At 36.6% G+C, this 18284-nt stretch overlaps 1 protein-coding gene across 1 annotated transcript in view; it reads left to right on the top strand.

Moving 5' to 3' along the window:
- Smp_128120 (putative polybromo-1) overlaps positions 1-18284 on the top strand; it is a gene marked incomplete at its 5' end in the record, with an annotated part of 37422 nt that overhangs the window by 6128 nt on the left and 13010 nt on the right. The window contains 15 exons of the mRNA XM_018796260.1: positions 45-316; positions 459-520; positions 1727-1927; positions 2395-2562; positions 2789-2874; positions 3027-3494; positions 3594-3663; positions 4249-4413; positions 6744-6956; positions 7084-7212; positions 9237-9436; positions 11098-11470; positions 11560-12237; positions 12540-12944; positions 14165-14239. Of these exons, the coding sequence (XP_018650491.1) occupies positions 45-316; positions 459-520; positions 1727-1927; positions 2395-2562; positions 2789-2874; positions 3027-3494; positions 3594-3663; positions 4249-4413; positions 6744-6956; positions 7084-7212; positions 9237-9436; positions 11098-11470; positions 11560-12237; positions 12540-12944; positions 14165-14239 (3565 nt within the window). The remainder of the gene's footprint in view (positions 1-44; positions 317-458; positions 521-1726; positions 1928-2394; positions 2563-2788; positions 2875-3026; positions 3495-3593; positions 3664-4248; positions 4414-6743; positions 6957-7083; positions 7213-9236; positions 9437-11097; positions 11471-11559; positions 12238-12539; positions 12945-14164; positions 14240-18284) is intronic.

Raw genomic sequence — 18284 nt, forward strand, 5'->3', positions numbered from 1 at the left:
ACACACTTTTTTTAAACTTGGCAATTCAAAAATCTCGCATATAGGTCAAATCCAGATTATTATGAAGCAGTAAGAGAACCTATGGATTTAGCCCGTATTCAAGCAAAAATTAAGGCATGTGAGTATGAAAGCGTCGATCAAATGGCTACGGACGTTAATTTAATAGTAGCCAATACAAAAGCATTCTATCCAGCCTCAACAACCGAGTTCGCCAAAGCTGTTGAATTACAAGATGTTTTTGACCACGAGCGTCAGGTGCTTCAAGCAATAACTACCAAGAGTACTGATTCCATTACAAGTTCAACAAGCAGTAGCGGTACGTCCAAAAGCTATTACAATTTTTAATAGAATATTTTTTTAAAAAAAGGAATGATTAGTTCTTACCTTTCGAACACTTTATCATCATCTAACTGTTTTTATGTATATAGTTGCTCAGTGTTTTTATTATTCTGTTTTAGTTACCGATAGGCGTGCAACTCGCAGACGTCTATTCGTTAACGAAGAACGAGATGAAGAAGAGGTTTGTTGATTCTTTTCGATATATATATATATAGTTTTCATTTCGATTTTACTGGCTGCTATGTAAAATAACTGGTTTTACGGAATAAATTTGGTTGTCATACAGTTTTTCCTTCATAAAATGTTCTGTTGTATCTTTTGCCTTATTTGATCAAATACTTCATGTAGTTATCTGATATCTGGTTTTAGTCCTATGATAATTACGTCATTATTTCTGTAATTTTAGACAAACTAATAGAGTTACGAGATGCCTTTAACTGCACGATTGGTAATGTCTAAGCTTTATACTAAAGGTCGGTGCTTATGATGTGGTGAAACTCGAAGTTGAAATTTTCATATCTGCCACTAACAGTGAATAGTATATTTGTAATATTTCAGTGAGTAGGAAATGTAATTTGTAACCTTTCACTACTTAGTGCAAGTCTCTGCTTCAGAGAATAAATAAATGACCTAATTAAATTAACGAAAGTTAACAACACAAAAGAAAAGCACCAGAATATTTAATACAATCAAAACAGCCCTAATTATATCGCAAATGTATTTTATTATTATAATAAATATGAAATTCAACCTTAAACATGTTACAAGTGCTATTAAGGGTGTTATTAACTGGAAAATGTAGAGGACTGCTTAAAATTTTCCCTTTCAAAAAGTACTTTAACTCTGTTCGTTCACATGTACACCTGACACAGATATGTGGTATTCCAGTTAGCCTCATCCATAAAGGGTATAATGATGGAACCTAAAATGTAGTTATTCAACCTTTATATGACAAGGCATGTATCAAGCTCTTGTAGGCTAGGCTTTTAATTCTGTCTTCCTAAGTATCTGGTCAGTTGATATTACCATCGGAAATATCTGTCTTCAATTTATTCATATTTAAGTTAAAAATCTCTGAAATTGAGTGTGCATACGATAAATTAGTGAAAACAGACGTATTAAAAATTGTCAGACATAGAACAATATCCATAACTCATTTCCCTATAATAAATGTGATTCATGATCCCGTTATCTTCAAAGTGTCATAAATAAGGTATTTGCTTGTTGTTTATTTTTGTTTTTGCTCTCTTGAGTATTTTCGTAGTTTGATCTAGAATCTCCTCCTTTATGGTTGCATTCATCAAACATAGTTGAATAAAGTAATAGTAGTGTCCTCCTTTCTAAATATTTTTATCATCATTTGTTTTTTACCAATTAAATTCTTAAGGCTGAAACTTTGTCAATCGCAGCTTCAGATGATTCACGTATTGCTCCATCAGAAGTTAGCACTACCAATTTAACATCTAGTCAACCAGGTTCAACACAGTTGGATAATCCATATGAACTATTATTTGCTTCTATTGCAAAATATGTAGGGGAAAATGATCGTCCATTAGCCCCAACATTTACTCATCTACCATCTAGAGAGGTTAGTTATTTGTTGATTTATTCTTGTTTGATTAATTTATAGAAGGTGAGTTAACTGGTTTTAATTGAATAATCTTTTTGTTGTGCAACTAACTGGTAGCAACATTTAGTAAAACTGAGATATACATTCATTATTTATTAGTTATCGGGTAGTTGTTTGTGTACTCTGATGACAGTTAAGGTCTATACTGTGATTTATCTATGTCTTGTTCAGACCAAAAAGTCTGTTAGTTTATGTTTCCTGCTTCTTTTCATCGGATGAAATGATTATACTGTTTTCTTTCAAGACAGAGATGCGAATCAGTAATCATGAACATCGTATATTGGTTACGATATAAGCACTTCTCATAGAGTCATTTACTACGCAGCGCAGTATAAATATTTGATTTTATTGTAACTATGTGAACAATTAAAATATGGGCTGTATGGTGTTACCCTTTAATTAATCAATCTTTTTCTTCATTTCAGCTTTATCCCGTATACTACGTTGTTATCAAAGAGCCAATTGACTTAAGAATGATTGCCAGACGGATTTCGTCTGGAAAATATAATTCCATGGATGAGTTGGAAAGGGATTTTTTGCTGTTAGCTCGGAATGCTAAAACTTTTAACGAACCAAAGTCAGTTATCTACCAGGTTGGTTAGAGAATTAATAAATTGATGACTTCTGTTTTGGACTACCCATATTTGTGTTTGTTTGTTGACTTTTGTTTCGCAGTCATTATGTACCAAGCAAGAACCTTATAACCCAACTAGTTCCGTTTACTTTATCATTAAAATAAACAATTCTTGTAGCTAAAGGACCTCGTTTAGTATAATAACTAATATACATATAACTTCCAATTTCACATTTATTCTTCAGGATGCAGCAACATTGTCCAGAATTTTGAAGGGTAAACGTAGTGAAGCAGAACATCCTCCAGTTCGAACTAACCGAGAGCGTGGAAAGTAAGTGTGAAAAAGCTTTCTGTTACATTTCGAGTTTGTTCTTAACAATATCTAACTATATGTTTTCATCGTTTGTCTTAATATACGTTCTTGTCCCACCTAGGCTTGCAGCTCATGATAATGTATGCATCATTTTTCTTTTCAATTTTAAGGCGTGCATCTCGTTTAAATTACATACCACATGAGGTTGTGGAGCAGTTTGCTTCAATGGCTGACTTATCTGATCCTCCCGACAGTTCAAGTCAAATAGATGAATCTACTGAAGCAGCTTTTGAACTTTCTGGGGATGATGAAGATACTCGAGCAACTGGCACATCTCAAAGCTGTTCATCAATAGCTTCAATTTCCACAAAAAAGAAACGTGGACGCCCTCGTCGTAATCCCTATCCTGAAGATACAATAAAACGAAGTCCATCAAGAGAACCTCTTTCTCCGGCAAGCATACCTTCTCAGTATAGTACAAGTGCAACTGGTGAACTAGGTGGAACTAATTTACCACATTCATGTGCTTCAAGAGCCCATAGACGCTTACAAGAAAAACTTTTACAAGTCGTATTAGATGCTCTTGATGAAGATGGTCAACCAATGTCAACACCATTTTTCCGACTTCCTTCTAGAAGGTGTGTGCGTAATATGTTTTTTAGATAGCTTTGTTATTCCAATTCACACGTATCATCCTTTACCACACTTAATAATTTGTTTTTGGTTTTTCATTTCAGATTATATCCTGACTACTATGAAGAGATTACCAATCCATTGTGCCTCTCGAGTATAAAGAAAAAAATTAAGGTAGTTGTTTTTATTATTACTATGAGATATTTGTGGGGATTGTAATATTTTCACAGTTAAAATCACGAACTAATCTTAGCTAGATCATCACTGGAAACTTGCAAGCACTGAACAGCATGGGAATATTGAAAAGTGCGCATCCACGATCCCGGACGGGGGAGTCAAACCCAGTACCTTTTGTCTCGGGCGCGGATGCTTAACCTTTAAACCATTAAGCCCGGTATCCAGCAGTGTTAATATGGAGCATCAATCAATCTATGGTCTTGCCCAACCCCTTATCCATTACCTGCGGTGGATAACTGTCTCACGCCCGACACAGACTGAACTTCACTGATCACTGTTCCTCACTAGAACTTCATGAGTTACATCCTGAAACTAGTGAGTATTGAGCACTGGATTTTTATTAGTATGGAAGATTTGTGGAGATTGTATTATTATTGATATTTCCTGTTATCCTGTGTTTTTTTAAAGACGAGTTGTATTGATTAATTGGTTAGTATCTGGCATATTTTACGAATCGCGCTTAATTTTATGTGAATTAGATAGATCATCAACCTTATTTTATATTCGATTACTTTTTTTCAGAGATATGAATACCCTTCATTAGATACTGTTCTCATGGATTTAGATGTAGTATTCAACAATGCTCAACAATATAATGTGGAACAAAGTGCAATACATCAGGATTCTATTCGTTTGCAAGAGATTGCTCATAAAAAGTGTGTAGAACTTAAGAATTCAGAAATAGCAGTAAGTTGTTCACTTATGATAATGTTTATTACTCCTTGTTAAAGCATCCATTATTATTTTATTATTTATTTAATCACATATATATTGGTACAAAGGGCACCAAATACATATATGCCACACAAAATAATGAGAATGAGAGGAGAAGAAAGAAGATGTGTATATATAAAAGAAGGATACTTACTTGCAACAGAAGTTGCAGCCAGTTTACTAACATCGATCCGTTGATGGCGGTCAATCCTTCGGCCACTGAAAAGTAAGGTAAGATTGGCGCAGACCAGGGCATGATCAGACTCCAGATAGGTACTCCAAAAGGAGCGGCAGTCTTGTACACAACCGCGCCAGCGGTAGCTGATCGCAATGTGATCAATCTGAGTCCAGGCTTGGGATGCAGAGGGAGGACGCCAGGTGGCACACCGGCGATGACTGTGCCGGAAGTTAGTGCTGGCCAGAAACAGGTTGTGGTCTGTGCACAGTTGCAGCAAACGGTCCCCGTTATCTGTCCTGCGACCAACAAGTTTCCATCGACCACCTAAACGACTCTCTTCTGTGCCTAGACGCCCGACCTGTGCATTCAAGTCTCCGGCTAGTACTACAATATCTGTCGAACGCGCTTTCTGGAGAAGAACTGTTAACTGGTGGTAAAACTCATCCTTGATTGCATCCGGGCTGCAATCTGTCGTGGCATAGGCGGAGATGACGAAAAGACACCGTTTCTCACGCCGATTTCTTCTCACTTTGATGGAACTTTCTAATCTAACAGCACATAACCGACTGTTGATGGGGATCCAATCGATTAGTGCTGCCTCAGCTCTAGCGCTTAGTGCGACATCAACGCCAGCAAGACCAGACGAGGATGCCACAGGGACCCCGGATAAGCGCACGTGAAACAAGCTTTCCGAGGCGACAGACGGAGAGCGGATTTGTAGTACTTCACTAGAGTCTTGAATACGGGTCTCGGATAGACAACAGACATCAACATTAAGATTTTCTAAGGACAAAGCCAGCCCCATCTGTTGTTTGATCTGCATTAGTGTGTGAACGTTGAAGAAAGCCAGCTTGAACGGCGTACGTGGTTTCAGAAAGACTACTTCAGTATTCGTAATCGGTGGAAGCATTCACTTTCGACCAGACAGCGACTAGAGATCGTTTAGATGGAACAGAGTTTCCACCAAGAGCGAGCTGCTGCGTAAGTTGAAAAGTAAGGTTACACAAATTGGGGATAAAAGGGGGTGAATTAGCGATATGGTAAATAATAATAATAATAATAATAATAATAATAATAATAATAGTGCAAATTGTTTTGTTTCTAGTATGAGCGAGAATAGAATTGTCAGTTGAATGTGTCATTTCATTTATTTGCGTGAGGGCTGTGATACTGCCCGGGTGCCCAAACCGAAGCAGGTGGTTTTCTTAGGGGGCCACACGCCGAGCCTTTGACCTAGAGGTCTAACCCACAAGGCAGTGGAGCATCGTGAGGAGATGCAGTCCCATGGTAGCCGGTGACCAATAATTGTTTCATACGCCATTTGTTCCTTCAGGATACTGGAGCCCATGTGCACCATTGGTTTAGAATCAGGGTTTTCCAACTCCCCTAGGTGGATCCTTCATATCCACCAACCCGGTTAAGGTGCCGGACATTCGCTTTTCGTCCTCTCACTTTCGTAAACAACACTGTTGCCACAAGAAGGCAGTGAGTAGGACTTCCCTGGCAGGGGCTATATACGCATTTGGAGAGGGAGAGCGGACTCTCCCCACTCTCGGCCGTACCAGGGCATTTGGGGGCTAAAGCATCCATAACTCTTTGTCATTAGTGAAACAATCTCATTCTAAATATTCTGTTCATACAAATCACTTTACCAGTAAATTTTCCAGACTCTGGGATAATTTACCACAATCTGTCTGTGAAATAAAATCACTCCCATCTTTTGTTTGCTGCATCAATGCTTACTTCTCTGAAAATGCCTTAAATATGCTTACAGATTCTAGTATATCCCATTCCTTAAGTGAAATTATAGGAGCTCTAAATGTTTGATCGTTTTTATTACTGAACCCACTAAGTAATCCTCCCTACTTGGCGTTACTTTGCACTGACACCGTCCCTGGAGACCTCGACTAATTTGAATAATGTCCAACATGAACAGTAGATCATAAAATAACCTGGCACTTGTATTATGGTAGATCTGAATGATTTATCATAGTAATTTTTGCTTTTTTTGTTATGTTATTATTATTTTAACCATAATAATAATTATGTTCATTAAACTCTCTGTCTTATGTCTGTAAAAGAAGCTAACATTTTGTATAATTATTTTCCCATTCATATTTCAAAGCTGAACATTAAACCAGATAATCCAGATACAGTTCCATTCAGTCCTAATGGAAGTAATCTAACTGTATCATCAACTACACTGTCAGAAGGCATAAATTATCCACAATATGATCAAACTCCACTTAGACGACCTGGAAATCAAATAGTTACAGAAGAAGAGGCTACTTTGAAACGACTACAAAACTTATACAAAACTGTTTACTATTTTCGTGCAGTAAGTTGTTTTTGTTTTCTTATAGACAATTTCATGTATTATATAGTTTGATTTATTAATATTTTCAAAACTATTACTTTCTACTATCTAGTAATATTTTCTTCTCTTTTATTCTATGTTTAATTAGAATGATGGACATTATCCTCGAGATACATTTGTAAGCTTACCATCAAAGGATGTACATCCAGATTATTACCAAGTAATTTCTAATCCAATAGATTTAACAATGATTAAACATAAAATGGATGAAGGAAAAGTAAGCTTTTATAAGAATTATATTATATTTGTTTGTTGTTAGATAATTCTGCTTATTAACTGTTCACTGTGTTAAATGATGGCTCACATGTTCAGAATTGGCTTACTTACGCCTGTTACTCCCAATCGAGCATAGGCCGCCGACCAGCTTTCTCCAACCCACTCTGTCCTGGGCCTTCTTTTCTAGTTCTATCCAGTTTTTGTTCATTCTTCTCATGTCTGTCTCTATTTCTCGGCGTAATGTGTTCTTTGGTCTTCCTCTTCTCCTTTGGCCTTAAGGATTCCATATATATATGTACTGATCGAGTACTTGCATAATGTGATGTCATAATGTTTATAAAATATTGAGTAGTTGGAAGACAGAAGATTATGGTAATCAAAGTAATTACTCGAAAAGTTCAGTTAAACCATTGCTACATTATATAATATTTAAAAAATATTGTCAAATACTTCGATGAAAGGTCAGTATTGTGGTAGCTATGTAAGAATAAAAAGACGGATATTGTAAATGTGTAAAATTACAAAAGTGAACGAAATGAGAAAATCGTTTTAATATTCTTGAAAAGATGTAATCGATTCAAGTTTAGCTAAAACTCACTCCTAATATCGATGACCAAGGTAGCTAGAGTGGTTGTACAAACTTCCTTTGAATGCAAATGTTAGATTTGTGAATATGGATTCCGGTAGTTTCGGCAATATCTAAAAGACTAACTCTTAAACCATTCGGTAAACTTGATGGGATTTGGTGAATAACTGTAAAAGCTTTATCCAGGTCAACTTGATGTTCTATGACCACCATGTGAGCGAGAATAGAACTCTTAATCACGCTTATCTGTTCTTTGCTCAACCAAGATGGATGGTGTTTCGCTATGTAATGATGGAGTTGCTGAATTATACACCCTATATAAAACTGGCTTCACCAAAGCAGTTGAGTTGCTAAATACACATAGACTTAGCTAATTCATGGAGTCAGTCTTTAGTGGTGCTTTTTATTATCGGACGATTGTATTTGTCAGTGTAGAGCCATAATAAAGAAAACTAGTGGGAAGGAAGCTTCGCTCTATTCGTCCTTTTTTATTAATGCCAAAATGAGAATTTCCATTATACTCAGATTTCCTCAGTCGTATTTACTGTTCCGCTAAAACCCTCAACACATGAGTCTTATTGTCTTTGCAAAAGTATAGGATTATGCGAAAAAAATGTGTTAAATTGGTGTGTTGAACTCCTTAAGCAAGTAATTATACACATCATATGGCTAGTGGGGAATGGAAATATAGTTCAGATAAGCTGAAGCATAACAATCACATATTGTGTACGATGCAGTCATTTACTTCTTTAAGTCTACCACTAGGTGTGATGAATTCTTTGTGTTGGGGATGCTAGATTTCCAGAACTCACTTGGTAAATGTCTTATTTTCGTAATTTTATTTTGCAAATTTGAACTTTCTGTTTTCGCGACAAAAGCACCCATTTTCACCTTCATATCGTATTTCCCACTTGGGAATGTCATTGGTTCGTTGTCTCTTTGCAACGTTTCCCAAGGACATTCTTATGCTGTATATATACGTTCAAGTTGTTGTTGTTCGTTCTTCTGCCTGTTTGTGGAATACAATTTCCCTCTTCTGAACCTGAACTTCTCTCTCTAGTTGGCGGGTCTGGGATGCATCGGAATAGTTAGCTTATTTGGTCATTGTGTCTATGAGCCTTCGTTCCATTGACAGATTTAGGTGAACTCGTAATCTCTTCAAACGTAGCAATTCGGGAACGCTTCTTTTGCTTAATATACATAAAATATAAGAGACTGACGAATTCCAACACACTTTTCTACTCTTTGTAGACTTCAAAGTTGATCAATATTAAGAACTTTGTTAAATGCTGATAAATTTAAATGATTTTCCGAGACGATTTACAAAGTTTATTTTTCAGCGTATAATTAAAGCTCACAACAAGTATTCTAATTTTAAAGTATTTATTTTTGAAGAGATCTCTCTCATTTTCTCTTTTATTCTTCCATATCTTTCTAAGTACTCGTCACACGATGAAATGGTTCTTGATCTTCAATTGATGTTTGACAATGCTTGCAATTATAATGAAGAAGGTTCGTCAGTTTATAATGATGCAAAACTTTTGGATTCTATTGTTAAAAAGCGCCTGAGGACTTTTGTCTCATATAGTGGCAGTGTTAATCGACCAATAACTTCGCGTAGTTCACTTACTACGGAACCGTGAGTTTCATTTCTCTTCTTGCAGTTGCTATGAATCGAAATTTTGTTGCAGGTATTTTTCAGTGTAAATCTCTGAGGTCAAAGTTTTATTACATCAAAAACAATCAGTCTGTTACATACTTATGTTCTTGTGTCTTATTATTATTATTATTATTATTATTAGCTTTATTCAATATTATATTATTTGGTACAAAATCGAATTCTCAGCATAAAGTATTTCAACATGTTTACGTTTCTTATTTCTTCGTTGCTCCTGATGATAAACATTCAGTGATCGCCAGTTGGATGTCAGCAGTTCAGTCAATCGACATATGAATAATGTATATTCTTTTTGCTGCATGTTCCCAGCAAACACGACATCTCTGATTAGGCCTTTTGTAACCTTTACAGCGAAAGGTTGTACAGTTTTCAGAAACGCACCGGAATAGGTTGTGTGCTTAATAGCCATAATGATGTATTAAAACAAACAATATTAGATAACTTGTTGAAATATATAGATGACAAACGAAAGCAAAGGAAAGCATGCTGGCATCGTCACTATTGACAACAAGCAGACGGTGATGATAACCGTATAGCCTGTTATTTTAATGTGTCGATTGTGGACAAGTTATTCAATAAAACAAAGGATGCCCTACTCCAAACTAACCATTGTCCAGTCAGGGATCAAAATAGATTTCTTAGTAGTGATTATGTAAGGCAATCCGGCTACGCTTGTGATACAATCTATAACCTGTTTTGTATCAACAGTATGGGTTGTGTGAAAGAGGGGTTGTTATTCTTCACAGGCTGTTCCAAAGCTCAGTTCCTATTCTTCTCAAAGACATTAGGTCACTATCAAATCTCTGTCTTCACAATGATATAATGTTTGCATATCATCTGACGCTGCGAAATTATCATATCAATAGTGTATTCAAAGTTTCTTTCTTATATTGTACATATTTGTATCATGTTCCTCGTTTCGTGATTGACAGACCAACATACACAGGTGATTTGAGCTATTGATTCATTATTATTGTAAGAGGTGTCTTATCAACGGAATTAATGTGTGGAAATGAAATTCTTGTTCAAAAATTATAATTTGTCCCAGCGTTTAATTTATCCCACTTCCATATTTAGTGAAGTTATAATTTCTCTATAAGCGTGATTAAAGATTGACTAAATTGTTGGTGTGGCTCCCAGAATAAGCTTGGATTACAAAAATTCTAATGAACGGTAGCTTAATGTTTCTTGCGTCGTAAATCCATTGTCATTGTGTTGTCATTAACTGTGTATTGTTTCTAGTTTATGTCGTGTGGGTGATCCGAAGATTTAAAACGTTATTCAAACAGGCGTAAAATTGTTCTTGTTACGTAGATGTCTTGATTTTTCTCAGGTTTTGTAATTTCATGTTTCACATGTAACAAAACCTGGATATTTCTGTTTCATTTCAGAGGAAATCAACGTGACATAAATATTGGGTAACAGAATAGAACAGTAATTCTTCTCTTACATTTAGTTTACAGACTGATTCAGCAATCTTTTTGAATTCACTTCACTTTATGTCGTTTAACTAGCCTCCTTCAGTTGTAAATTAATTCTGTAAATTAATTTTTTTCCATCCTTTCTATAAAGTCATTCCAACTTTCGTACTTAAACAATTTTTAAATTTACGTTAAATTAAGGTTAACACAACAGTTAGACAGTTCAAATATTCAGTCACATGCTAGTTTAGTCAATACTGTTCCTGCTGTCCATCATCAACAGTCTGGCCAACCAACTTGTTCACTCTTGCAACGGGTCATGTTGGAGCTTTTTCAGGCAGTTCGTGAATATCAAATCAACGGGAGAGTTTTATCTAATCCGTTTATGCGTTTACCAACTAGAAATGAGCTTCCAACTTATTATGAGTTTATTAAGAAACCCATTGAATTACAAACTGTGGCTAAACAATTGGTTCAAATGAAATATACGGATTTTGAAGAGTTTGCTGGTGAACTTTTTCTAATGTTTGACAACGCATGCAGATTTAACGAACCTGATTCGCAGATTTATGCGGTGAGCTTGATTTTTCTACTTAGCTACTCACTCAGCTTTTTACTAGCTTTAAAGCTGTTAATACATGATTACGTTTTTCTTTGATTTAGGATACACTGATACTTCATCGGGTATGTCTTGCCAAGCGATCATTATTATTATCTGCCCATCAGCAGGCACTCTCGATACCTCCATGTATTGCTCCTGATGTTGCTACTGGCTTACGCCGTCTGCTGACTAATCTTCACAATGCAATGTTAACGGCTTGCGATGCAGATGGTCGAGGATTAGTAGATTCATTAATAGCTGGTGATGGTACTGAATCTATGCTTACTTCTGTGACTGCAGCTCGTTTGGCTGCACTTCATCGTGCAGTGGCAGAAGGCTCTTATCATCGTCTAGATAGTCTTCAATCAGATTGGCTTGGGATATTAGCTAGAGCCCGAATCGGAGAAGGATCTGACCAACCAGCGGACGTGAAAAATCCTTGCCCTACTAAACAACAACGATTGGATGCTGCTGAATTAGCTCACCGTTGGGTTCGTCTTAGGGACGAATTATGTCATCGTCAGCAACGGAGATCAGGAACTCAGACCTCACCAAGTAATGATTCTGGATCTGTATTACCTTCTCATGTGGTTTTGTACAGTCCTGCCTTGTCGTATACAGAAGCAGCCTTAGAACGTGACATTACTGAGGAAAATGCAAACCATAAACTTCCAGTTTATGATGATGAAAACGGAGAAGAAACTTTAAATCCACTTTCAGACGGAGAATGCGAATTAAAAGTATGCTTTCATTGTGATTATTTTTTCATTATTACCCAGTAGTGTTATAGATAATCGGGGTCTATACAGTTTCCACTTTTAAATTAAGTCTCAATTTATAATGCCATTTTTGAATTTATTTTGCATTCTATGTAGTCTTTATATTACTATTGTCTATCTATAAGATAGAATGAATTATATCTACGTGATTTGAAATATTTTTTCGAAGATTAAGCTGTTTACCTTGTACTTATGCAAAAGAAATAAAGAATTTCACTCATAATTCATTAAGTAATTATTTTATAATCAAATATTTCTTTAAGCATTTCGAAGCACGTGGTCAAACCTATCATGTTGGAGATTATGTGTATATTGAACCAATGCGACCCAATGTTACTCAATGTCATATTGGTCGTATAACACGTATCAGCCGGGTAGAGCATTCGCTGTCCAAAATCGAAGAATCAGTACCTAATAAGGAAGATCAATCGAAAAGAGAAAATAGTTGTGATAACATTGAATCATCTGTGAAGGTTGATCATCCTTGTACAATTAATGTTCGACTGGCTATGTATTTACGACCAGCTGAAGCACATCCTTCACGTCGAAGGCGTCTTTTAGCCGCTGAAGTTTTTCGTACAGCTCTCGGTGAGACAGTTCAAATTAATCAAATAATGGGACGTTGTCTTGTGATGCATATTTCGCAGTTCATTCGTTACAAGCCAAAAGTTAGTTAACAATTGTAAACTTTTTTTTATAAGAAAATGCCTAAAATATCAAAGCATCATTCACTGTTGGACTTATAAATAATTATAAATTTCAGCTTACAGAGGAGGCTTGTAAACGTCTATCCAGTCTTTTGATATTCTGATGAACAGAAACTTTCAAATTTGACCATTAGTTGGCTATCGTTAATTAATTGATAATAATTATGGTGTGATAAATCTGCCCTATAAAATAATATTATGAAGAAATAGAACAGGGAAAACGAAAAACACCTGATAAATAATAATTTAAATTTTTGCTATCTGTATGTTATTATTACTAACCCAGTTACTGTGTATACAGATTCTTATACTTGACTATGAATCAGACTTTAAATGTGATGAAAGCTAGTGATACTAACTGTCTATTCGAATAGGGAAGTAGGATGAGCTTGTTTTTAACCTACAAATTAATGGCTGAAATTTGGATTCTTTAACTATTGAGCCACTGCTCTTACCCTGTCGACATAGGAAATATCTTTTGATCATTTCAGTCACTGAAAATTCATTAGCTGATATTTTCCCTTACATGTACTTAAGCTTAGTTTATTTATTTATTATTTACTGACATTAAACAAAATTACTTCTTTAAATATATCACTAGAAAATATTTTAAGTATTCACATTTTATTCTATTTGATTGTCAGTGTTTCATACCGGTTGACTAAGAGGAATAAAGCGAACTTCTGTGTTGTATATTTGCCGTAGGATATATATATATATATATATATATATATATATATATATATATAGTATTAATTCCATAAAAAAGGAACTTGTTTTCTTCAAATAATGTCATCCGATCGTTCATTTATGTACTAACTTAAGATTTTTTGGTCACTTGTTGTATTTATAATTGGGTTATAGCTGATGATATAGTAAAAAAATATATCGTACACGCATAACAGTCAGCCATCCGCAATGGACTTACTTACCTTTACAAGGTAAGTCCATTGTGGATGACTGACTGGTATATATATGGTTTCGAAACATAGAAGTCAGTTTTATTTTCCATAAAAGTTATTCTTAATTTTTATGTCTACGAATGCGGAAATGGTTGAGATTTGCATCGTTGAATGATGTAAACATCCTATTAAAACTGCATTCCACTACCAGTAGTATTTTCTAACCTGTCTTCAAATATTTTTATTTTTCACTGTGTACTTTCTTCCTCTTCCGTTTAGAATCTTGAAGAACGTGATGTATTTATTTGTGAATCTCAGTTCTCCATTACATCTCAGTTATTTGTGAAAGTCAAGGTAGGTTAAGAATAAGAATACAATTTGATTCATTTCTTTTTGTGACTTATGCAATATATTCTTATATTTAGGTCTATTTATTATTTATTGAATCCAAATAGAATCTGGTATAACTGGGCACCAGAAATGGTATATGCCTACTTACTTACTTACTTACTTACTTACTTACTTACTTACTTACTTACTTACTTACTTACTTACGCCTGTTACCTTTTGTGGAGGAGCATAGGCCGCCCACCAGCACTCTCGATCTAACCCTGTCCTGGGCAATCCTTTTCAATTGCTATTCATCCTTTTCATACCTGCTTGTATTTCCCGGTGTAATGTGTTCTTTGGTCTTCCTCTATTCCGTTCCATTTCAGGATTCCAAGTTACTGCTTGTTTCGTGATGCAGCTTGATGATTTCTATGACGTATGTTCTGTCCAACTCCAGCATTATTTTCTAATTTCCTATTGAGCTGGAAGTTGGTTTGTTCTCTCCCACAGTAGGCTGTTGCTGATGGTATCTGGCCAATGAACACTGAGTATGTTACGCAGACAGTTGTTTAGATATACTTTTACATCTTTGATAATGGTTGTGGTAGTTTTACAAGTTTCAGCTCCGTACAGTAGGACTATCTTGACGTTCGTATTGAAGATTCTGACTTTGATGTTGACTGGAAGTTGTTTTGAGTCCCATATGTTTTCCAACTGTAGGAATGCTTCTGTTACTTTGACAATCCTTGCCTTCACATCTGCATCAGATTCTCCTTGTTCATGGACGATGCTGTCCAGGTACGTGTGAGATTCTACTTCTTCCAAAGTTTCTCTATCAAGTGTGATTTGTTTGGTGTTCTGTGTGTCGTATTTAGGGATCTTGCCTTTTCCTTTGTGTACTTTGAGGCCCAGCCAATTGTGGCTGTGAATAGGGGAGATAGACGGGCATAATTCAGGAATGGTAAATCATATAACAGTGGTTTATATTTCAAAATAAAGCTTATAATGAGGGGGACACGAATATTAATAGTTTAGTCATTTAGCGATTATACGATGAAAAAAATATGTGCAAAGTATTGGTTCATAAATAGATCTCAAAGTTACCATTGATCATTCTTATCGGGGCATAACAGACCTAAAGACTGTGGAAGATATTTCGGAGGTTTCATTCCATGATAGCTGTTGAATAAAAGTATGTTTATGCAACATTCGTCCTCTCAGGACTCTGAAGCCCATATACATCGTTGTTTGGAAATCGGAGCTTCCCAACTCCTACAAGTAGACCTTATATATTCACCAACTTGGTTTGCTTTTCGTTGTCCAACTGGTTAATTAGTACTGCTCACAGTGTACACAACATCTCGACGTAAGAATACGTAACATTTCGATTTTTGACTCACAAATTTTTTTTGGTATTTATCTTCATTTTTCCTAAAGTTTGTAGCTTGCAGCAAAATGACCTCATTTTCAAAGTTGTATTTTATGTATATCCATCAACTCTAAATAGATTTATAGGTATTGCTAACAAGTAATCTGAACATTTGATAGACTTTTAAAATGAAAAAGTTGATATATTCGTACTACTCAACTGGAGATTAAATAGATGTTACTGAAACAAATAACGGTGACTGTCTACTGCAACTTTGCTCAGGGTACAACCTGTTCCTGGCTAACACTAACTACTGACACAGTCATCGTCAGTGTGCTACCTGGTGTCCTCCCTCTACATCTCAAGCCTGGACTCAGATTGATCACATCGTAGTCACTTACCGCTGGTGTAGCTGTATACATGTCTGCCACTCCTTTCGGAGTACCTACCTGGACTCTAATCATGCCCCTGTTTTCACTAATCTCACTTTACGTTTCAGTGGCCAACAAATTCATCATCCTAAACGGATCGATGTCCGCGAATTGGTTGTGGCTTGTGTTGCAACTAAATATCAAACCGTGCTCGGTTCAGGGCTAGCTATCACCCCACCGAGAAGTATAGATGAACATTGATTGCAATTGCATGACTCCATGAGAATGACGAGTAAAGTTGCTTGCGGCTTCGCGAAACGTTTCGCTTACAAGCACTGGGTTTCTACAGACTCCTTACAACTATTTGAAGCCCATCGGTCTAATTCGGGTGACCGTGAGTCTGACTAGAAACAAAGATTGTTGCGTAATGAAATTTTGCAAAGCTTCTGTAAGGACCGAGAAGCCTGATGGTTGGAAGCAGCAGGTGCACCTGGTAACTGCCGGAAGCTTTTTCAACTCATCTGAGCCACTGGCAGCAAGAAGTCTGGTATGAGTGAAACAATCTGTGAAGTTGACGGGAAGACAATCACTAACATCTATCGATGTCTTAGACGATGGTTAGAGTTTTTCGAGGAACAGTTCAACTGGTCTACTGCCCTGTCAACATCTATCAGACTGTCCTGCCCTCGATGGTCCATTATGGATGTTCCACATATAACGAGTTTGAAGTCCGCGAGGAACTCCAACTTTTAAAATGCCATAAATTACTATGTCTAGATGACATACCTCCGGCAACTTTCTGACTAAGAAAATGACTGAGCTGTTTACGAATGTCAGGCGATTGGAAAGTGTTCGAATATTGTGGAATTAGTCGATTGTTGTTTTTGTCTTTAAAAAGTGTTCACGTCATTTATGGGACAACTATCGGGGGATAAGACCACTCCCGATTGTGTCGAAACTATTGACTTCCGTCATACTTCGTAGATTGTTGAAAACCGGAGAAAGATTGACTCACGAGAAACAGGCTGGTTTCAGTTCTTGTTGAGGTGTTGTATTGATCATATCTTCACCCTTCACCAAATGTTAGAACATTCATACTTATCACATACCAACAATCGTAGTGTTTTCTGACATTAGGATCACCATCGATTGGTTAAACAGGACTGTTTTTGGGATTGTCTATTGAAAAGAGGTTCGCTTGAGAAGTCTATTAACATCTTGAATGTCCTGTATACAAACACCTCCGGTAGAGTGAGGGTATACAACCACCTCTCTCCATTGTTCCCCTGAAGCAGTGATGTTAGATGGGGTTGTCCAATCTCACCATTTCTCTTGAACTTTGTCATTGATGACATTCTTGAAACAGTTCTGATGAATGTAGGTAATGGTGGCGTGGATCTATTGTTTGGAGAAAGGCTTTTGGACCTTGAGTATGTGGATGATATTGTCTTACTGTGCGATGATACACTAGCCATGAAATCCGCACTTGATTATTTGGGAATTAGTGTCTGTCGGTAAGGTATGTGCTTTGCACCTTCGAAGTGCAAAGCGCTTTTACAAGACTGACAGGACTCTGATCCTTCATTCATCCTGAGTAGTGAGTGAATAGAAGTAGTCGAGACGTTTGTGTATCTGGGTAGCTGTGTAAGTGTTGGTGGTTGCGTAAGTGATGAAATCAATTCACGAATGGTGAAAGCCAGGCCAGCTTATGCCCATCTTGGCCATCTTTTGTGCCTTCGTGATGTTAGTCTGGCTGTGAAAGTTCGGATCTACAACGCGTAGGTGAGAGGAGGTTTTCTCTATGCCTGTGAGACCTGACCTCTTTAATTTGAGGATGTTAGATGACCAACTGTGTTTGATAATCGCTGTATCCGAAGGATTACTGATATCTGGTTGCAACATCATGCTAGCAATGTAGAAGTTTGGCATCTTGTGTCCGTGCACAGCGTTGATAATTCATCTGGTGTCAGTATATTGAAACATCGACTTGTGACACTGACTTCAGTGGGTTGGACATGTCTTACGAATGTCGTCCCAGAAAACTCCGCATTGTGGATTATTTGCTGACGTAGGGACTGGTTGGAAAAAGAGGAATGGTGGTCAGTGTATGACATGGTGTCGTGGTATGAAAGAAAGTTGTACAGAACTGGCTTCCCTTGGGTCTTTCACGAATCTTCGGTTTTGTTCCAAGAGATGGTGCAAGACAGTGGCCAGATGTGGTATCAGACATGGTTCTGCATAGAAGCCAGAAGGGGTTCTTCAGTAGTTTTCTTTTACTTCTTATAAATGATAGTGTGGTGTGGGTTGCTTACGTCCACTTAAGTAGTTT

The sequence above is a fragment of the Schistosoma mansoni genome, chromosome 2, assembly GCF_000237925.1.
Source record: "Schistosoma mansoni strain Puerto Rico chromosome 2, complete genome".
Classification (NCBI taxonomy): Eukaryota; Metazoa; Platyhelminthes; class Trematoda; order Strigeidida; family Schistosomatidae; genus Schistosoma; species Schistosoma mansoni.